General features: G+C 40.1%; 2 protein-coding genes across 3 annotated transcripts; both read left to right on the forward strand.

Annotated features, from left to right (window-relative positions):
- Window positions 1–2,106: 2,106 nt before the first annotated feature.
- On the forward strand, window positions 2,107–2,769 carry LOC122026807 (lysine-rich arabinogalactan protein 19-like). The gene has a single exon (XM_042585520.1). The coding sequence runs from the start codon at window positions 2,107–2,109 to the stop codon at window positions 2,767–2,769; it is 663 nt and encodes a 220-aa protein (XP_042441454.1).
- Window positions 2,770–18,557: 15,788 nt separating this feature from the next.
- Window positions 18,558–21,227, forward strand: LOC122027219. 2 transcript variants are annotated; one of them, XR_006124317.1, is made up of 3 exons: window positions 18,558–20,038; window positions 20,160–20,551; window positions 20,708–21,227. XR_006124317.1 is itself a non-coding variant. In XM_042586143.1 (2 exons), exon 1 carries the CDS (start codon window positions 18,771–18,773, stop codon window positions 19,998–20,000), a length of 1,230 nt encoding a protein of 409 aa, XP_042442077.1. In that variant the 5' UTR covers window positions 18,558–18,770; the 3' UTR covers window positions 20,001–20,038; window positions 20,160–20,816. The 2 variants fall into 2 exon arrangements, 1 of the variants encoding a protein (XP_042442077.1); XM_042586143.1 differs by having other exon boundaries at window positions 20,160–20,816.
- Window positions 21,228–23,089: the final 1,862 nt, after the last annotated feature.

Raw genomic sequence — 23,089 nt, forward strand, 5'->3', positions numbered from 1 at the left:
GGCTCGATGGCGAAGACCCCCGAGCCGAGCAGCCGGGAGGATTATATATGAGCCAGGGGCTCGATGGCGAAGGCCCCCGAGCCGTTCGGCCGGGAGGTTTATATCCGAGCCACAAGACCCCCGAGCCGTTCGGCCGGGAGGATTATATACGAGCCCGTAGCTGCTACGGGCTCGATGGCGAAGACCCCCGAGCCGAGCAGCCGGGAGGATTATATACGAGCCAGGGGCTCGATGGCGAAGGCCCCCGAGCCGATCGGCCGGGAGGTTTATATCTGAGCCAGGGGCTCGAAGCCGAAGGCCCCCGAGCCGATCGGCCGGGAGGTTTATATCTGAGCCACAGGCTCGAAGACGAAGGCCCCCGAGCCGTTCGGCCGGGAGGTAGACGAAGGCCCCCGAGCCGTTCGGCCGGGAGGTTTATATCCGAGCCACAGGCTCGAAGACGAAGGCCCCCGAGCCGTTCGGCAAGGAGGTTTATATCCGAGCCACAAGACCCCCGAGCCGTTCGGCCGGGAGGATTATATACGAGCCCGTAGCTGCTACGGGCTCGATAGCCAAGGCCCCCGAGCCGTTCGGCCGGGAGGTTTACATCCGAGCCACAGGCTCGAAGACGAAGGCCCCCGAGCCGTTCGGCCGGGAGGTTTATATCCAAGCCACAGGCTCAAAGACGAAGGCCCCCCGAGCCGATCGGCCAGGAGGTTTATATCCGAGCCACAGGCTCGAAGCCGAAGGCCCCCGAGCCGATCGGCCGGGAGGTTTATATCCGAGCTGCAGGCTCGATAGCGAAGACCCCCGAGCCGAGCAGCCGGGAGGATTATATACGAGCCAGGGGCTCGATGGCGAAGACCCCCGAGCCGTTCGGCCGAGAGGATTATATACGAGCCCGTAGCTGCTACGGGCTCGAGCCGATCGGCCGGGAGGATTATATTCAAGCGATCATCACCGGTTTCGGACCAGTTCAGCGGACCAGCACATCATATATCTATATCCCCCGTTCGGGGTTGAGCGACCTTCACCGGTCACGGACCAGATTCATGATCATCTATCTCCCCCGTTCGGGGTTGAGCGACCTTCACCGGTCACGGACCAGATTCATGATCATCTATCTCCCCCGTTCGGGGTCGAGCAGTCGTCGCGGCCAGGTATCTATTCGACCGATCGACATCATTCAGGTCGTACGCGCGGCATCGTCCGCTCGGCATCTATTCGACCGATCGACATCATTCCGGTCGTACGCGCGGCATCGTCCGCTCAGCATCTATTCGACTGATCGACATCATTCCGGTCGCACGCGCGGTATCGTCCGCCCGGTATTTATCCGACCGATCGACATTCCGGTCGCACGCCCGGCAGCGTCCGTCTAGCATCTATCCATCCGATCGGAATCATTTCGATCGCTCGCACGACAGCGTTCGTCTAGCATCTATCCATCCGATCGGCATCATTTCGATCGCTCGCACGACAGCGTTCGTCTAGCATCTATCTATCCGATCGACAGCACTTCGATTGTCCGGTTGGTATCTTCAGGGTCGCGTATTAGGCATCGCTCGTCCGCTCGGTCTACCTGTTGTCCAGCGTGTTGCTCGGTCTGCTATCATGACACTCGCCGCTTGCTTGTTGTTTTGGCACTCGCTTGACGTTGTCGCTCGCTCAGCATCTTATGCTCGGCGTCTATCCACTTGATCGACATCACTTCGATCGTCCGGTTGGTATCTTCGTGGCTGCGCACTCAGCATTGGACCGATTACAGACTTGGTCCGCTCTGTATCGTTACCATCTCCTACGACACCATTATTATAGCGACCGCTCGAGCTACATTATATTATTGGTTCAGCGATTTGGCTTTGACATCGAGAGTGGTTCAACTCTTTGCAATAGACTGTCCAGTCAGTCGGACTCACGCCTCCTTCGACTATACTTGAAGGGGAGGCTTGTGATCCGGAGATAGTGGGGGCAAGGGAGGGATTAAGGAGAGGGATAAGGGCGTTTTGGTCTTTTGGGCGCATTGAGGGTTTGGAGTGCTTTTAAGCACTGTTCACAGATTATGTAAAGAAGGGGGGGGGGGGGGGAAGCTTGCACGGGGGAAGGAGGCTGCCGCCGCCAGAGGAAATGGAGCCACCTCCTTCCTCTCAGGCTCCTCGCCGGCGCCGACGCCGGCCACAGGCCGTTTCATCTCCTCCTCTCCATCTCCCGCTTGTGACATCTCCACTGGAGCAACCCGCCGCCGCTGCGACGGTATGGCTGGACACGCCGCCGCCGGTGGCAAGGCCGGCTGCGGGTCTCCGACCACTGCTCTTCTCCTCCTCACCTCTTCTTGTGGTCGGCATAGCCTCTGTTCTCCTCGAGATGTTGCCGTCGGAGCCGCCTCAGTTCGCTAGAGCCGCCGCAGGCCGCCCCTCTCGCTACTTTCTCTCTTTTCCTCGCCATACCACGCGCCAACTTCCAGCGCCGGCCAGCATCTCACCCAGCAGCCGCCGACGCTTCCCATCACTGCTGTCTCCCCCGGCAGTTGTCACCGTCGCCACTGTCTTCGGCGTTCGGCACCACTGCCTTCGGTATCCAGCTTCGCCACTTCCGGCGTATATCGTCGTCACGGCTTCCAGCGACAACAGATGTCGCTGCCGACATCTCCAGCAGCCGCCATCACTGCTCCCAGCTGGCGTCGCCCTCCGGCGACCACCATCGTCATCCTCCGTCGCTCACTGCAGTCCACAACGACTGCCGCTGCCCTCTCCCGCAGCCATAGCCACTGCTGCCGGCGAAGGGCTCTAGATGTAGCCTACCTTGTTGCTGACAGCAGCATCTCCGCTGCTACACCTCCTCGCAGCGCCACAGCGCCTTTGGCAGCCCGCATCTGCGGCAGCCAGCGCCTCCGGCGTCTACGCCGTCACCTCCGGCAGCTCCTGCCGCAGCCACCGACACCTCCGGGCAGCCGTCATCACCCTACAAGTAGTCGTCATACGATGGGCTCAGGTTTGCGTATTCAGGCCTTCGCGCCAAGATTATGTTCGGCTTGTGAGCCGATGTGGATCCGGCCATCGTGCCGTTGTACTTCATTCTTCATACCATGGTTGTTATCCGGCATGCGTGACGTGTGCCGGCCTGTGAGCCGCTGTATTGTTCCGGGCCGCTACGACTCGATTGGCGACACGACCAGCTCATCCATCCATCCGAGGGCGTCCCCCTGGGCCAGGGTACGTTCTCGTACCTTTTCTGCATTTAGTTAATTATTCTGCTATACTATTATGTGGTTACTCATACATTTGTGGGATTCGCCTCGAGCACCGAGGTACCAGAGACCGGGGGAACACGGCCGCTGGATACAGGTACAGTTGACCGGAGGAGGACTTCAGACGACTTGGTCAACGCAACGGACAGATCATCAACCGGGTCATGGGGATGCGGTCAACCTTCCAGACACGTCACACCGGCAGGTTCGTTTTCTCAGCTTCCAGACAGGATCAATTACTTTGAACGTTTCCCTTCTTATTTGGGAACACGTCTTCAAAGAATATTGCATTATGAGATTCTATGGTTGCACCCATATGAATATCAGGAATGTTTGACTTATGAATTATGAAACGATATGCACTACTGTTTTGGGCATATCCGATAAATATCGCATCGAGCGTTTTAGGTCCGTTCTTAACTTGCTTTGGCTTAGGTACTTCGACTTTTGCTAAGCACCACCACACTTTCAAGTATTTGTCCGATGGCTCGTGGCCTTTCCATAGTTCATATGATATTTTATCATTTTTCTTGTGAGAGATTTTGTTGAGAATGTGGTTTGCTAATAAAATGGCTTCCCCCCACAAGTTCTGGGGTAAGCCTGAATTTATCAACAAAGCATTCATCATCTCCTTTAGTGTCCAATTTTTACGTTCGGCAACACCATTCGATTGAGGTGAGTAAGGCGTCGTTGTCTAATGGATAATTCTAGATTATGAACAGAATTCATCAAATGGTGCACCATATTCTCCACCTCTATCGTTACGAATTATTTTAATTCGTTTATCAAGTTGATTCTCAACTTCCGTTTTATAGGTTCTGAAAGCTTCTAGGGTTTCATCTTTACATTTTAAAAGAAAGGCATAACATAACCTCATGCAGTTGTCGATAAAAGTAATAAAGTACTTTTTACCTTATCTAGTTTACACGAATTTTAAGTCACATAGATCACTGTGTACTAATTCTAGAGGAGTCTTCAACTTTTTCACTGAATGAAAAGGTAGTCTCGTCATTTTCGCTTCCACGCACACTTCACATTTGTGTGTTTCATCAACATCGATGTTTGGTAATAAATTTAGTTTGATGAGACATTTCAAAGTATTATTATTGACATGCCCAAGCCGATCATACCATAAATTGAAACACTCAATAACATAGCTGGAATCTTTTATTTTATTACCATTAAAATCACGGTGTACAGTCATTACAACCATCTTGAACAAACTTTGTTCCAAATACTCCTTTCCTACGAAGACACCATTCTTCGTAAGTACAAAGTTGTTGGATTGGAACACTAGTTTGAATCCGGCTTTAACAAGTGTTGATCCAGAAACTAAGTTCTTTATGATGTCGGGAACATAGAGCACATCATTGAGAGTTAACTCTTTCCCAGACGTCATTTTTAGAACTACTTTTCCGAGTCCAACAATCGGGGAAGTCATGGAATTGCCCATATAGAGCTTTCTTCCACTTATCGGGGTGTACTTGGAGAACATCGCTTTGTCAGAACAGATGTGGCGGGTTGCTCCAGTATTGATCCACCACTGCTTCGGGTTGTCCACCATGTTGGCTTTAAACACGACTGCAGTGAGATCCATGGTGCTGAGATTTATGTTAGCAGAAGTTGCGACCTGGTTCGCAACATTTTTCTAACTCTTGGTTATCTTTCTCGGGCATCTGCAGTCCTTGGACATGTGTCCTGACTTTCCATAGTTGTAGCACGTGCCCTTGAACTTCTTGCCTTAAGCCTTCTGTTTCAGTTGCTTCGGCTTCTTGGCTTTTGGTTCCGTTAGGTTGGACATCTCGTCGACTGTCCGCTTCGTTCCTCTAAAGTCAGATAATTTTTTATTATCCTCCTCTATCCGCAACCGCAGGATAAGATCTTCAAGTCCCATCTTCTTTTGCTTCTACTTTAGGTAATTTTTGAAATCCTTCCATGACGGAGGGAGTTTCTTGATTACCGTAGCAACCTTAAACGTCTCATTCAGCAACATTCCTTCGGCGTCCAGATCATGCATTATCAGTTGCATGTCTTGGACTTGAGACGTGACGCTTTTGGAATCCACCATTTTGAAATCCAAAAACTGGCCAACGATGAATTTATTTAGTCCGGCGTTTTTGATTTTGTATTTCTTCTCTAGCGATTCCCACAGAGATTTGGCCGTCTCTATCATGCAATATACGTTATATAGCGCATTGTCCAGCACGTTAAGAACGTAATTGCGCCACAAGAAGTCGTCATATGACCACGCATCGCGAGCAGCCTTACTACCGGAATTATCTTATGTAGCGGCTGACGGGTCTTCACGCAGAAACCGTACAAGGTTCAGCGTGGTTAAGTAAAACAACATCTTCTGCTGCCATCTTTTGAAGTCAGCTCCGTTGAATTTCTCCGGCTTCTCAGCGTGAGGGATGGCGGTTGGTACGTCGTTGATCCCATCCAAATCAGTTTGCCGATATCGTTTTACGATTGTGAGGTCCTCGAACCTCTGGATTTGCTCCTCGATATTTGACATAGTCGATTTTAGTCGACTGTCAGAACTTCCGGGAGATTGCTGCAGGGAGGAAGCAAACTGAGTTGTCGTCAAGGCTAGTGTTCGACACTATCTCCATAAAACGATATTGCTCCGCTACGGTGCTCACGGATAGTAGCAATTCGTTCCCAAGATATAACGACGATGTCTCGAAATAGTAGCATTTCAAATTTCGAGACCGACGAACCTTCTCGTAGGCTTTTTGGACTCTTCTTATGCAAGAGATAGAAGAATGGTTTGAATGCAAATGCTTTTCGAATGAAGTAATTTCTAAGAATGAGAGGGATCTATTTATATTGGGTGAAGAGGTAAGTAACCCTTGGTTTGGACTGATCTGGATCGTTCATTTTGAAAGGGTATAACCCTTTAAAGGTCTTTTGATCTCAGCCATCAGATTTGAAGAGATATAACTCTTCAGATGACTTTTAATCTCAACCATCAGATCTGAAGAGATATAACTCTTCAAATTCTGATATGATCTCGTCCCTTGATTTGAAGAGTTATAACTCTTCATATCTCATCTTGATCTCAGTATTACAACATTTAATCCGACGCCCCAATCCAGTCATTGCTCTCTACACAGTCACATGCCACATAGGTACTGCCTCATCACCTGACATGCCACGTCACCGCCACGTGGAGCATAAATTAAAGCTTCTCGCGACGATGCGAAGTGCAAAGTGCGCCAACAAAGCGTCCATTGCGGGCTCACAGGTGTGAGCACCTATTCACCCAAGGGTAGAGAGTACATGTGCTTTTGTATTAAAAATATTAACACAGCAACACATATAAGGAAACACTGGCTCTTGCCGGTTAACGATGTGGGACTAAAACCCCATCTTTTTCTTTAATGTTAATTTGAGCACATCTTTGAACAATTAATTTCTCATTCACCCGTAATCGGTTTTGAGCAAATTAATAGTCCAGATTTATCTACACGAAACGTAGAGTTCGATTTTGAAATCAAACTTAACTTTCAACAATCGTTGGTACCAAGATTTTGATTTGTAAAATTGTATTCAACAGAGAATTCTCAATTTCCAATAGGAACTTGAGAATTATTTTATGACTTCTTTTGATTTTAATGAAATATATTTTGATGTCCTAAAGTGGTGGTCATAGAAGACTCAAAACTTTCTCGTCCTCTCCATGATCGCCAAATAAATTTTAACTTATCAAGTGCCAATAGTTACTGTGGAACAAATATTTAGTGTCGGCGGTAACATATTGGATACACGACAATCAATTTTATCTCCCGATTTGTTGGAAACCCAAGTATTACTTGACGATTGGATCAGAGTCGAAAAAAGAATTCAAGGAATGTAACTTTCAGATGATGAAATTGAAGAATTTGATAAAGAAAGAATAATACTATAGGAATGAAAAATTAAAGTGAATAACAACGCCACTTCTTAAAGTAAAATGACAAAAAGGTAAGACAATTATGTTGATTTTGATTCCCCTATACTTTAAGGGATACATAGACAATTTAAATAAGTATAATTTTTTTAATATAATAATCTTGAACTGTGGTAAATCATGCACGAATTGTAAACCGTGGCGAATCATTCCGAACCGTGAACCGTAAGTTAAGGTTAAGGGCCGACCACTCAAAAATCGTTGAACCGACAATTTCAAACCGTCAAACCGTCGATTACAAACGGGATGAAATCTACCACTAATGAGATCCTACAACCTCCTAACTCAAAAAATATCAAAATTTTAAATTTTTTAATAATATAGGACAATTTCATCCAAAATTAATTTATAAACTCTGAATTATTTTAAATTAAAATTAATATACTTCTAAAAAATCTCGTTAACATATTTATATCTTATCTGTATTTGATAATACAATTCAAAGTTCTCTCAATTTGAGACGAAATTGACTCATGAACTTAGGAGAGGGTATTTTGAGAATATAATATGATTTGAATATAGATTTGGATGATACCGAAAATTACATACGCGGTTTGGTAGAATACTGAAATTTGAATATAAAAAAAAATGTACATACAGTCAATGGTTCTCTCAACATCCAACGATTCAACGGCTGGAATTCTCCTGCTAGTCAAACAAACGTGAGTCACGTGACCAACTCAGATTCAAATCCTGCTATATTTTTGTTTTGTTTTGTTTGCAGTTGATTTATTGATATTATATATTAGATTCCATGGCCAATATAATTAATTGCCATATATTTTATTTTAATTATTTTTACATAGTTCAAAAGTATATTAAAAATTAGTTTAAATATATTTCGGAATAAATGAAAACGACGCTCTTTATTTTCTTTTGCATGAAAAGAGTGTCGCTGTTAAAAAAATATATATATCAAAAAAGCATCCGTATTATTATTTTTCATCCCAAAATATCTTATTCCAAAATTGTTATAATAATTTTAACTAAATTAAAAATTACTTAAATATTAATTAAATTTATTTTAATATTAATTAAAATTAATTTAGTTTAATTAAAATTGATCTAACTTGGACAACGTAAATCCAATATTATTACAATAGTTATATCACAATTTGTGGTAAAAGGTTAAACCAATGGGTCTTTCCTTTGGAAGGAAGTAAATCATAGAAAAAATTGACCTTTACTCTATTGTTAAAAATTACGACTTTCTAATTAAATTATGATTTTTTAATTAACTGAGCAGGGACAGTAAAAATATTACAATTATATTATATAATAGTAGTTTTAATGAAAGCCACTATAATAGACCAAAAAGTTATTTAGGTATAAAAGATTTGATAAAAGACTATTCTAATATTTTTTCTTCCATAATAATAAAAATTAAAAGACATTGGGTTTTGCAAAATATTAAATATATTTTTCTAAGAGCATAAATTAAAGAGACACTTCTAATGCGACATTTCTTCTTTTTCTTTTTTAAAAGAAAAAAGGCCCCCATCATATTTTTGATATAAAAAATATATTTATTTTATTATTGTAACAAATAGGAAGTAGTTGCTAAAAAATATAAATTAATTCAATTTAGTCAAAAAAAATTATACATAAAATATTTTTATATAATTTTTTTATAATTTGGTTAAAAATATTCAAACATTATTAAAATCATTTTAAAATAATCAAAATTTAAAATATTCTAGTAACCTTTTAAATTACTACTAGAAGTCTAGAATATTGTAATATTATAGCAACCAATTAATAAATACAATACTATTAGTATAATCATTAATTAATTAATTAATATATTATTATAGTGGTCATTTAGATGGTTGCTTTAATTATAGCCGCCCTTAAATAACCATTAAATATTATATTTTTATTATAATAATTTTTCACTATGTTGAAGTTATTTTAATTATGTTTATTTTTTACTTAAAATGATAAAAAAATTAATCTAAAAAATGTTCCTTTGTATTGATATTTTAATTTAATTAAATCAATTTATTTTTATAATTATAGTAACATAAAATAATAATATTTTTAGAATATGACTATTTTATTAAGACTAACTAATTTTAGTAAAATTTAAAATAAAATTACATTAATGTTATTTTTTTACAGTAAAAATAATTTTAAGTTTTATTAGTAATTTTTAAAAATATATCAGGGATAAAGTTCAAGACTCAGTTACGGTATATTATTAAGACTTTTTTCATTAATCAATCGATAATTTAGAGTTGGAGACTAGAGTATTGTTAGAATTTTTTACTGAATGAATAAGCTACTATAAATATCTTGGACCGAAGAAATTAAAAAACATATTTTTCTTAATTTTTTAATTAATATTAAATATGATGTTAAATTAATTTTTTATAATGTCTAGTTCTAATTTGCTATTAGGATTTTCGAATGTATCCTAGTATTGCAAAACGTGTGCACGTTTTTTTATTTTTTATTTTTTTTAAAAAAAACACGCTTTTCACAAAAATGATGATTGAAAATACCTTTTTATATATATATATATATATATTAATTACTGATTAATTGACGAAATTTAAATATTCAGTAATTATAAAGGTTTGTGGATAGGTAGTTGAGGGTCCAGTGCTCAACAACACGTCTCTCCCAATGATCGGAGCGAAGACACAAAGAAACAAAAAATAAATAAAAATCCCTTTTTTATTTTGTCCTTTCAGAGATAATCGATCGAGCTCAAGAATTCCTCCTCAATTTCTCGATTTGGAGTCCGGAGATCGAGAACAGGTAGCGGTGGCTGCTGCTCTCTTCCTGTAATGGAGGAGAAGGTTCAGATGAGTGAGGTGCTTGCCCTCGTGATAAAAAGAGTCTATATAGTAATATGAGATTGGTGCGATAATTTAATAATAATTTTTAATGGTATAAGTTATTATTGATGAACTCGAGTTGGGTGTTCGGGGCGAACACGGGAAGCTCAAGTTCATCGGGAGACCAAAATCAATTCCTCCTCTCGGTCCCTGTCGTAACTCTTATTTATAAAGTCTTATACTCACTTTCTTACCCATCCTTAGGTGACCGACCAAGCCTAACTTGGAGCCCAAGCTAGGGCCGGCCAAACCAAGGCTTGATAGGTAAAGTGGTGGCCGACACTAGCTTGAACTCAAGCTTAGGTGGCCGGCCACAATAAAATAAAAGGGGAGTTTATTTTAAATCTTTCCTAATGTGGAAGACATGATTTTAAAGGAGAGTTTTAAAATTAAATCTTTCCTTTTATAGTTTCTACAAAGGATTAAGAGAAAGATTTGATATCTTTCCTTATTTATAAATTAAAAGGAAGATTTTAATTTTGGAGAAAACTTTCCTTTTTTTTTTTTGTAATCATTCACATGTTTTAAAAGAGAGATTTTAATTTACAAAAGTTTCCTTTTATAATCAACCATGAAGGGACTTTTTAAAAGAGAAATTTTATGTTAAAAATTTCCGAAAACAAATTAGGACGTTTTAATTTTGTATTTAAAACTTTCCTTAATTGGAGGACTTGTAGGGCCGGCCATGTAAGGATGAAAAAGGAAGTTTTAATTTTTTGTTTTAAAACTTTTCCTTTTAGTCATTGGCAAGGAATATAAGGAAGTTTTAATTATGTTTAAAACTTTCCTTATTTGCCAAGACCAAGGAATATAAAAGAGAGGGTAGATGTGTCTCACCTCATAATATATCATCTATTATTCCTCTCTTCTCTTCCTTGGTGGTGGCCGACCCTCATCCTTTCTCCTTCTCCTATTCTTCTTCCTTAGTGGCCGGCGGCATCTCATCTCAAAGAGCTTCGTGGTGGCCGGATCTTGTTACAGGAAGAAGGAGAGATAGGAGGCATTGTTTCTTAGCATCTCTTGGAGCTTGGTTGATGGCCGAAAGTTCATCATCTCTTGGAGATTGTTGGTGGTCGAAACTTACTTGGAGAAGAAGGAAACTTGGGTGGATTCTCGTCTTGGTAGATCATCGCCCACACAACGTCCGAGATAAGAAGAGGAATACGACAGAAGATCGTGAGGTCTATAAGTTACAAAAGCTATAACTAGTTATTAGTTTCCGCATCATAACTAGTTCATCTTTTTGTTTAAATCTTGAAATACCAAACATAAGAGGCTAATGGTTCTGGGTTTCAGATTTGTGATTCAAATTTGTGTTTCTTTTGTTTTTTCGATCTTGTGATTCGATTGTTCTTTTTGATTAAACCTAGGGTTACTATAAGGAGATTAAATATTGAATTTCGTTGAAAGACTTTGTCTAGGAAGTGGTGGATGATCTCATACCCAAGAAGGCCTAGTGCGTCGCCATGTTTAACCTGGAAGCCGATCTCTAAAATAAATATTTAATCAAATTTGTAACATGAGTGGATTTGGATTTGGATCAATAATGTTAAGCATCGTTAGCGATCCAAGTCTAAACCTCTAAGAACAGATAAGTTAAATTTAGAATCAATAATGTTAAGTTCTGTTTGCGATTCCAAGTTTAATTTTTATAGAACACAATAGGTTGTTAGGAAAGGTTCAGGACTTGTACAAAATTTTTGTACAGGGGAACCGATACGATATTCCGAGTAGCAACCAACAGAGACTGAGTAACTTCCGAATCCGACTTCGACACCCGAAACACAAGAAGTACCGATGCAATTACTTCTAAGGTTCAGAAAATTCCTCCTTTAAAATCTTCTATTTTTACTAAACATTTTGATAATGTCACTCTTCCATCGGGAGAATTGGATGCAAAATGTAAGCACTGCAATGCTTCCTAAAAATTCCAAGCTGGCGGTGGCTATGGATCATTGAAACGACACATAGAAGTGATGCACTCGACGAAATTTAGAATCGACCATGCTTAATTTTTTTTTTGGACCGTTGGCCGATGGTTCACGATCATTGGAGCCACTAGACATTGAGATTAAAAAACAAGGGGTTTTCTTATATTTTTTTTAATGGTTAAGATCATTTGACCATTTCTTGATCGATGGCTACGATTTAGTATCCATTACTTTACAAACTTTATAAAGAGAGTTTATTTCATTATTTTCACATACCTCTTCTTTACTCTCATTCTCAATTTCGCAATCTCTACACGCTTTCGACTCCATTTCTCCACACTTTTGGCTTCCTCTTCCGAGTTTCGACTACAATGGAAGGAGGCCGAGGGCGAGGAGGTTCATCATCTCGATCTTGAAGGGGCAAGGAAATAGCAAATCCGAACATTCATCCACTGATGATGAGACTGAGCAACTTTCGAATCCGACTTCGACACCTGAAATACAAGGAAGTATCAATGTAATTACTTATAAGGTTCGGGAAGTTCCTCCTTTAAAATCTTTTATTTTTACTAAATATTTTGATAAGGTCAATCTTCCTTCGGGAGAATTGTGTGTAAAATGTAAGTATTGTAATTCTTCCTACAAATTTCAAGACGGCGGTGACTATGGGTCGTTGAAATGACATGTAGAAGTGAAGCACTCGATGAAATTTGGAATTGATCGTGCTCAATTTTTTTTGGGACCGTTGGCCGATGGTTGAGGCCCATTGGAACCGCTAGCTGTTGGCATGAAAAAACAAGGTTTTTTTTTTTGTATTTTTTCAATGGTTGAGATCATTTGATCATTTTTTGATTGATAACTCTGATTTAGTATCCGTTACTTTACAAACTTTATAAACAGAGAGTTCATTTCATTATTTTTCACATACCTCTTCTCTATTCTCATTCTCAATTCCATAATCTCTATGCGCTTTCGACTCCAATTCTCCACACTTTTGACTTCCTCTTTCGAGTTTCGACTACAATGGAAGGAGGTCGAGCGCAAGAAGGAGGTCGAGGGCGAGGAGGTTCATTGTCTTGATCTTGAAGGGGCAAGGAAATAGTGAATTCGAACATTCAATCCACTAATGATGAGATCGAGCAACTTTCGAATCCGACTTCGACACCTGAAACACAAGGAAGTACTGATGCAATTATTTCTAAGGTTTGGGAAATTCCTTCTTTAAAATCTTTTATTTTTACTAAACATTTTGATAAGGTCATTTTTTCGTCAGGAGAAATGTGTGGAAAATGTAAGTACTGCAATGCTTCCTATAAATTCCAAACTGGTGATGGCTATGGGTCATTGAAACGACACATAGAAGTGAAGTACTCAATGAAATTTGGAATTAACCGTGCTCAAATACAATTATCTAGATTTTCTTCTAGTGAAAGTAGTGATTCTAATTTATTTTATATTCTAATAATAAATTAGAGAATCATTAGCTAGATTTATTTTTGAAGAACATCTTTCATTTAGTTTTGGATCTAAATGCACTTTTGAATATTTTTGTAAAGAATCTCTTAGTCCATCTGTTAAACGTGTTCCTAGAACTACACATACAAAAATAATTAAAAGATTAATGATCCTGTCCGAACGCTAAATCAACGAACGCTGGGCACGTGGCGCTCTCCGTGCTGCTGACGTAAATCCCCGACCGGTCACACGGAGCTCCGGCGAACCTGCAAAGAAGTCGGGCCGGGAGGTGGTTCCGGCGACGACCCTCCGACGCTCAAGTCAGGCAAGTGGACAACAAAGAAGTGGCTCCGAATATCGTAGAATGCGTACCTACGGCGAAGTGTGAGGCTCCTTATATAGAGCTAGGAAGGGGGCTCACGCACAAATACCGAGGTGAATACGTGTCCTCAGTCCATACCTCAGTATGGACTTGTCAGCAAAGCTTACTTGACACCATATTGCTACAGTCCAAGCACATCTCTGATGGGACAGTGGAGCCCTTTGCCATAAGATCCTACGTATGGCCTCCTCGTCGAATATATCCGCTGTCAGAAGATGTTCCCTTGTCATTTTCTCCTTTTACTCCATGCCGAGTGGCCGGCCGGTCAGCAGTTCCCTCGCGTCCGACCGGTCGTATGTGCTGGTCCGCTCGGGAGATTCCCGGTCCTGTGCTCTGTGAACTGTTCGCAGTGTTGCTACTTTATGCCTTCGGCCGAGCGGGCTACCCGCTCGGCCATATGACTCTGTTCAACATGAGCGTCGGAACCCCGACTCCCCGCCGGGGTGTCTTTGCTTCCGCTCAGAACATTCGGCCGGTCGCCCCAATATTCATCTGCTCGGCCAAACCTCTGGTTGACCTGTTACCTTTCAACCTCCACGTGGCGTTGACTTCTCTCAGAGGGGGGTCCCTGTTCTTACCGCCGGATCAATTAATAAAACAAGGGAAAAAATAACTAAAGAATTTAGTAAATTAAATAATAAAATTTCTTTATATTCCGATATTTGGAGTGATCATTGACAAACACATTCATATATAGGTGTAACTTTGATATTAGATTGATAGCTCCTGGAATATCCAAAAAAGATTATTAGCTTATAAAATTTCTGATAAATCACATAATGCTTACAATATCTTATAATTATTATGTTTAATTTTAGAAGAATATAGATTAACTCATAAAATATTTTCAATATCATTTGATAATTCTAATTTTAATACTGTTAGTATTAAAGAACTTAAATTTATATGTCAATCTATTGTTAGTAGTTTATTTTTTCATATTCGTTGCGTTTGTCATTCTTTAAATTTATGTGTTCAGGATGGATTAAGAATTTTAGCAAATTATATTGAACCAATTAGAAATGTCATTTCCTATTTATGGTTACATCCATATATAATGAAACAATGAGATAAATTTTATAAAATTAAAATAATGAGAACTAAATTTTTTTTACATAATGTACCAATACGTTGGAATTCAACATATCAATTGTTACATGATTAGTTTCAATATAGAGAATTATTATGCTCATTTTTGCACAAAATATTAATAATGCTAATATATATTTATTTTAACAACAATAGAATATTTGTGATAGTATTCGTAAAATTTTAAAAGTATTTAATGATGCACTGAATAACTTTCCAATTTTTATTATCGTACTTCTCATTTATTTGTAGGAAATTTTTGTAATATATTATTAGTTTTAAATGAAAATAGTATTAATGAATTTTTATCTTCTTGTATATTAACAATGAAAACGAAATGAGAAAAATTATTTTTTCATATTCATGAAATTTATATAGTTGTATTTGTTTTAGACCCTAAATCTAAATTAGAAGTTTTACAAAAAAAAAATGTAAGGTTTATAGTATGACACTTTAATTCTATTTAAAGATTATCCAAATAATAGTATATATAATATTAGAAATTATTTATACGATATTTATAAAGAATATAGTATAAAATTTGGAATACAACTTAATATTTTTTAAATATAAAATACTTGTAATAGTAATTTAAAATTTATAGAAGTACAAATTTTATTAAAAGAATGGACGAAATACCCATGAAGATCCTTAAGTTCCATGAGGAGCTTGAAAATTATTTTATGACTTCTTTTGACTTTAATGAAATAGATTTCGATGTCATAAAGTGGTGGTTATAGAAGAGGTTTAAAACTTTCTCGTCCTCTCCATGATCGCTAAAGAAATTTTAGTTTATCTAATGTCAATAGTTGTTGTGGAACAAATGTTTAGTGTCGACGGTAATATATTGGATGAACAACAATCGACATTGTCTTTCGACTTGTTGGAAACCCAAGTATTACTTGACGATTGGACCATAGTCAAAAAAAGAATTCGCAACTTTCAGATAGCGAAGTTGAAGAATTTGATATCGAAGGAATAAATACTACAAGAATGGGAAATGGAAGTGAGTAACAACACCACTTCATAAGATAAAATGATGAAAAGATAAGAGAATTACATTGACTTTGATTCCCCTACACTTTAACGGATACATAGGTAATTTAAATAAGTACAAATCTTTTATTTTTAATGAATTTGTATTTTTTTTAATATAATAATCTTAAATCATGGTGAATCATGTACGAACCGTGAACCATGATGAATCGTTATGAACCGTGCATGAACTGTGAACCGTAATTGTATTGAACAGTTAAAGTTAAGAGTTGACCGTCCAAGAATAGTTGAACCGACCGTTCTAAATCATTGAATTGTCGGACTATCAATTTCAAACAGATCATATCTACCACTAGTGAGTTCCTAGAACCTCCTAACTCAAAAAATATCAAAATTTTAAATGTTTGAATGATATAGGGCAGTTTCATCCGAAATTAGTTTATAAATTCTGAATTGTTTTAAATTAAAATTAATATATTTCTGAAAGTCTCTTGATATATTTCTGTCTTTTATCTGCATTTGATAATGTAATTCAAAGTCCTCTCAATTTCAGACGAAATTGATTCGTGAACTTAAAGAGAAAAAAGGAGGGGTATTTTGAATATATAAAAAAAATGTACATACAGCAAGCAATTGTTCTCTCAACATCCAACGATTCAACGGCTGGTATTCTCCTTCTAGTCAAACAAACGTGAGTCACGTGACCAACTCCGATTCAAATCCTGCTATTTTTTTTTGTTTTTAGCTGATTTATCGATATTATATATTAGATTCCGTGGTCAACATAAATAATTACTACATATTTTATTTTTCAGAAATGTTTTCTTTCAATTGTTCAAAAGTATATTAAAAATTAGTTTAAATATATTTCGGAATTAATAAAAACGACCCTCTTTATTTTCTTTTTCATGGAAAGAGTGTCGCTCTTAAAAATATATATATTTCAAAAAAGCACCCATATTATTATTTTTCATCCCAAAATATCTTAGTCCAAAATTGTTATACTAATTTTAACTAAATTAAGATTTACTTAAATATTAATTAAATTTATTTTTATATTAATTAAAATTGCTCTAACTTAAACAACATTAATCCAATATTATTACAATAGTTATATCACAATTTGTGATAAAAGGTTAAACCAATCGGTCTCATACTATTTAGAAGGAAGTAAATCATATAAAAAAATGATCTTTTACTCTATTGTTAAAAATTACTACTTTCTAATTAAACTATGATTTTCTAATTAATTAAGTATTATTGGACAGTAAAAATATTACAATTATATTATATAATAGCAGTTTTAATGAAAGCTACTATAATAGACCAAAAAGTTATTTAGGTATGAAATATTTGATAAAAGACTCTTCTAATACTTTTCTTCCATAATAATAAAAATTAAATGACAATGTTTTTCTTTGCAAAAAATTAAATATATTTGTTTAAGAGCATAAATTAAAGAGACACTTCTAATGCGACATTTCTGTTTTTTTTTTTAAAAAAGGGCCCCATCATATTTTTGATATAAAAAATATATTTATTTTATTATTGTAACAAATAGGAAGTAGTTGTTAAAATATGTAAAAATAAATTAATTCAATTTAGTAAAAAAAATTATACATAAAATATTTTTATATTTTTTTTTATAATTTGGTTAAAAATATTCAAACATTATCAAAATCATTTTAAAATAATCAAAATAACCATAAAAATATTCTAGTAACCTTTTTAATTACTACTAGAATATTGTCGCAATCAATTAATAAATTAGTATAATCATTAATTAATTAATATATTATTATAGTGGTCATTTATATGGTTGCTGTAATTGTAGCCGCCGTTAAATAACCATTAAATATTATATTTTTATTATAATAATTTTTTAACTATGTTAAAGTTATTTTAATTATGTTTAATTGTTTAATTAAATTGATAAAAAAATAATCTAAAAATGATCTTTTGTTTTGATATTTTAATTTAATTAATTAATTTTTATAATTATAGTAATATGAAATAATAATTTTTTGAGAATATAACTATTTTATTAAGAATGTATTCCTTTTACTAATTAATTAGTAAAATCTAAAATAAAATTATGTTAATATTAATTTTTTTCATATCGAAAATAATTTTAATTTTTATTAGTAACTAGTGACTATGTGCATACGTTGCGTAGTTAGTCCTCTTATATAAGATGAGCTAATGTAGAGTGAAATTTGAAGAAGAATAATTGACTATAAAAAATAGTTTTAATTTATAGTCAACTATGATGTATTATTAAGAATTTTTTTATTAATCAATCAGTGATTTATAATTTGAAATTCAATTATAAGTATGATATATTATTGAATTTTTTTTTTCAGTCTTATATCTTAAAATTAACAACGTGGTTAAAAAAGTTACTATAAACATCTTAGATCGATTACGTTACAAACTAATTTTTCTCTTATTTTTTTTTTTAGCTAAAATTAAATATAACATTAAATAAATTTTTTATAACGTGGAGTCCTAGCTTGCTAAAGGGATATTCGAATGTTATCCTAACACTACAACGCGTGTGCACGCTTTTCACAAAAATGATAATTAAAAATATTTTTTTTAATATATATATATATATATATATATATATATATATATATTGATTACTGATTAATTGACGAAATTTAAATATTCAGGAATTATATTGTGGACAGGTAGTTGAGGGTCTAGTGCCCAACAACACGTCTCTCCCACTGATCGGAGCGAAGACACAAAGAAACAAAAAATAAATAAAAATCCCTTTTTTATTTTGTTCTTTCAGAGATAATCGATCGAGCTCAAGAATTCCTCCTCAATTTCTCGATTTGGAGTCCGGAGATCGAGAAGAGGTAGCGGCGGCTGCTGCTCTCTTCCTGTAATGGAGGAGAAGGTTCAGATGAGTGAGGTGCTCGAGGCCCTCAAGAAGGCTTCCAAGGACATTGAGGCCAACCCCGGCAAGGGCGGCGGCGGCGGCGGTAGTGATTTTGCTTCTCCTTCCATGAAAGTTCTCCTCGAGCTTTCTACTGGCTCTGACGATCTCCTCTCCGGTGATCCCCGTCTCTCCACCCTCTCTGACCTCCTTTCCAGCTTCAAGTCGCTCGTTTTTTCCCTTAAGTCTGGTTCGTGCCAGAAGGGTAAAGGTGGGATTTTGGGATCGATCCTCCGCCGGCGACCGAGCAAGAGCGACGAGATATCGAGGGTGGCCGGATCCATCGGCGCCGAAATCCAGTCGTGGATCTATCGGGTCAACGCGGATCGACTCGTCTCCGCTCTGCTGTCCGCCGAGAAACGCGACGTGGAGGAGCAAGCGCTGCTGCTTCGCGCCATGGAGTTGCGCGTCTCCCAGGGATTTGACCGCGGCCTGCAGGAGGTGCTCCTCCGTTACGGGGTCTTCGCCGCCGTGGAGTCCGCTCTCGCCGACGCCCTGGCGCCGAAGCTGGTCCGGGAGCGAGCGGCCGCGGCGGTGCTCGCTCTGGTCCGCTTCAACAAGGCCGTCTTCGTGGGCCCTGTTCTGATGGGCCCCACGGTGGACGCGCTCGTCTCCATGTCCTCTACCTCCGCCGCCGCGCTACGCGCTCTGAACGGGCTCATCGCGGCCATACGGAGCCCGCTGGTGGACGAGCTCCAAGCCCGAAGGGCGATTCCGCGGTTGGTCGCCCTCCTCGGCAGCGGGGAGGGCGGCGCGGTCAGCATGGAGGTGCGCGTGCTGGCGCTCGACTGCGTTCTGGAGATCGGCTATTTCGGCCGGAAGGAGGCCAACGACGCGATGCTCGCCCAAGGGCTGATCAAGCGCCTGGCGGCGCTCCAAAGGTCGGACCTTGGCGGCACCCTGCTCGAGATAGACGCAAGCGGAGGCTGCGGGGTGCCCGTCGGGTGGCTGTGGTACGGACGGGCCGGAGCAGACGAGCGGCGGTTCCTGGAGACCCGTCCGTTCGCCAGCTGCGTCGCGCGCTGGGCGGTGCAGGTAGAGGTCGGCGAGGGGCTGCGGCAGCGGGAGAAGCGGGAGATAAAGCGACAGGTGGTGGAGAGGGTGAAGGAGGCCGCCGCCTCCGAGGCGGAGTCGGCCACATTGCTGGCGGAGGTGCTGTGGGGTTCCACCATATGGTAAACAACAAAGCACATCACATTGCACCTGTAGAAATGGCGGTAGGGTTTGATTTCTCTTCCATGATCTTGGCTTCTTCCTTAGTTAGCTGAGTGGATCGAACCCAATGGCGTAGAAAAATCGACAAATGGGATAAAGATTTGATTGTTGTTGTTGTTGTAGGCACAAGCAGAAAGCTCGAGGATCATAATAAGCTCAAGGATTGGAAGATAGACTAGTACAAGTTTTTGCTCTCAGAATTTCCTTTTTGATCAGCCATCTTCCATGACATTAACATTAAGATCTCTGTCAAACTCTCTCAGCCCTAATGTAGGGTTTCAGTAGAACAGAATGGGGTTTACATCCACCATGAGAATCCAGAAAGCTACCAGTCATGTGTTAGGCTCTTCCTATCTCATCTTGAAGCTTGCACTTGCCATTGTTGAGTTGGCAAATTGCTAAAGAGCGGCACAGGGAAAATTCGAAAGAACTGTCTTTGTCGACGGCATGACAACGGTTGGTCCATCGCCAGATTCAAAGTGAAGCATTGCATTTGATGAAAAACTCTTGCACAAGTATGAATCCAATGACTATGTCTGTATCATAACCTGTCAGTTTTTGGCCCTTATAATGTTGTTCTTCATTATTCTCTGTTTTCTTCGTTTCAGAAACATGATCAGTGTAGTCATACAAATATGAATCCGATCATGTACACTTACAATTATGTGCAGTTTTTGTTCTCCAGATTGGATCAGTGTGGACTTTTTATGATTTCGGAAGAGTGACCTTAAACTTTGCATCTTCAGTTCACTGAATGAAACATGCATCAGTTTATATGTATCCTCAGTTCTATCATTTTGGGAAAGTTGCATCGAATGGTTCTCAGTTTTAAGGTCATCGTCTTGTCGTGCCATTTCCTTACCACGAGCATATGCGAAGGTTAGATCTGCTTTACGAGCGAAGGGCAATTGAAACATGGATCATACTGAATGCCGGTGCGCAGAATTAGTGTGAAGGAGATCTTCACACTCTTTTTATGTGAAGAGCTGCTTAGAATTGTTGAATTGTGTTGAAAGAAACTTCATGCATTTGAATGTGAAGACTTCTTTTGCCCTAATTTTATCCTATTTATGAGGAAAATGTCCGGCACGGATAGTAATCTTTGAAACTTGATCTAAACACCATTCGACCTTATTGTAATAGTATGTGTTGAATCCATTTATCTATAATACGAATGAAAACCTTGCTTTACTTGATTTTTTCGATCTCTAGTGGTTGCATCTATTCTTCCTCTACTCAAACCTAAAATGAAGGGATTTTGAGCTCTCGGGTCGGGTTATTCAGAGAGAGCTCATGTTCATTGGATCCTCTCTTATGTTTCATCTATTTATACTGATCCGGTGGTAAGATAGGATCCGGCCGGCAGGAGGTCAAAGTGGTTAACGTTAGATGGGTGTCCGATCGGACGAATTACCTCCGTGGTCAGCAAGAAGAGTAGACGGTCTGGCAGACACCGAGCTTCCGACGCTCATGAAGCTCAACCAGGGAGGCACGAAGGCCGAGCGGCCATCTCGCTCGGCCAAACAGTGGATGCAACCTCGACCTAGTAGACAAGGCTCCCTCGCTCGATGGGGGGAGCCAACCAACAGAGCATTGGCCGAGCGGACGCTCGGCCTGACTATTGCATCACCCGGACGGCAGATTGGCCGAGCGGTTCTCCCGCTCGGGACGCTCGGCCCGACTGTTGCATCACCCGAACGGTAAACTGGTCGAGCGATTCTCCCGCTCGACCCAATAACAGATAAAGGAGCAGTTGACAATATCTTCCTAGGGATCAGTGTTATCGACAGACGACATGGTCGACGACGTGGTCAGACAGAGGATCGTACGGTGGAAGCTTCCACTGTCATGTCAGGGATATGCTCGGGCTGTTAAGGTATGACGTCAAACACGGTTTTCTGACACGGCCTTTCCAGGTATGCTTGGGGAAGCGTGCACGCTTCGGGAAGCATGCACGCGCCTCGTAGGAGCTCTATATAAGAAGCCCCAAAGCTTCATCGGAGGTATGCTTTTTCATCATTGTAGCTACAGTCACGTTGTTGCTCCTTTCTTCTCTACTTCATTTGCTTGTCGCCGGTAGCTGACTTGAGCGTCGAAGGGCCATCACCGGGAACCCCTCCTCAGCTCGGCACTAACGACTCTGTGGTTGCAGGCTTAGCTCGTTGGAGGTCCGCATCACCTTCAGTCGGCATCCAGTCAACGTGAGCGTCATCTTCCCAGCGTCCGTCTACTCACACTCGGGTAGGATCAAATTTGGCGTCGTTTGTGGGAACACGCCTGAATCCGAGCTGAGGAGATGGAAGAAGCTGGACGTCTCCACACCGTGGCACTCACTCCAGAGGAGCTCGATGCGCTCATTCAAGTGCGGGCGACAAAGATAGCCGAACAGCAGCAGCAAAAGACACTAGTCGATCGTCTGGTGCAGCAAGCGACGTCGGCCTCAAGGGGCCGGGCTGCGTACGAGGATCGATTGGAGTAACTTTCCATCTGGGGACAAAACAAGATGCCGACCGGCACTCCAGGAGAAGTTCCACCAGCGACCATCCCGTTTCACCGGGCGTTATTTCAGACACCCTCAGAAATCGCTCAGGCCAACCAGGACCGGGGGTCTTCCTCGGATGAGGCTCCTGCGCGGGACGCAAGAAAAGGCAAAGCGTCCCGAGCTGATTCGTCACCCGAGCGGGTCAACTGACAATTCTCCGAGGTCATTCTACAGGATCCGTTGCCGAGGCACTACGCTCCCTTGGAGATCGGCGAATATAATGGGTCGACTGACTCGGACGACCATCTCGGTAAGTTTGATAACGCTGCCACTCTGCATCAGTACACAGATGGAGTCAGGTGCCGAGTCTTCCTTACTACGCTCTCCGACTCGGCACAGCGGTGGTTTCGAAGGTTGCCGGATGGGTCAATCAGAAGTTTTAAGGACTTCCAAACGACTTTCCTTCACCACTTCGTGAGCAGCAGACGTTATCAGAAAACAAGCGTCAGCCTGTTCTCCATGAAGCAAGGTCAGAGGGAGACTCTCCGAGCCTACATCCAGCGCTTCAACC

Source organism: Zingiber officinale, chromosome 10A, assembly GCF_018446385.1.
Source record: "Zingiber officinale cultivar Zhangliang chromosome 10A, Zo_v1.1, whole genome shotgun sequence".
In the NCBI taxonomy this organism is placed as follows: domain Eukaryota; kingdom Viridiplantae; phylum Streptophyta; class Magnoliopsida; order Zingiberales; family Zingiberaceae; genus Zingiber; species Zingiber officinale.

What these genes read in the sequence shown, in the direction of transcription:
- LOC122026807 (XM_042585520.1), top strand. Translation starts at nt 2,107, where the DNA reads ATGGAGCCACCTCCTTCCTCTCAGGCTCCTCGCCGGCGCCGACGCCGG.
- LOC122027219 (XM_042586143.1), top strand. Translation starts at nt 18,771, where the DNA reads ATGGAGGAGAAGGTTCAGATGAGTGAGGTGCTCGAGGCCCTCAAGAAG.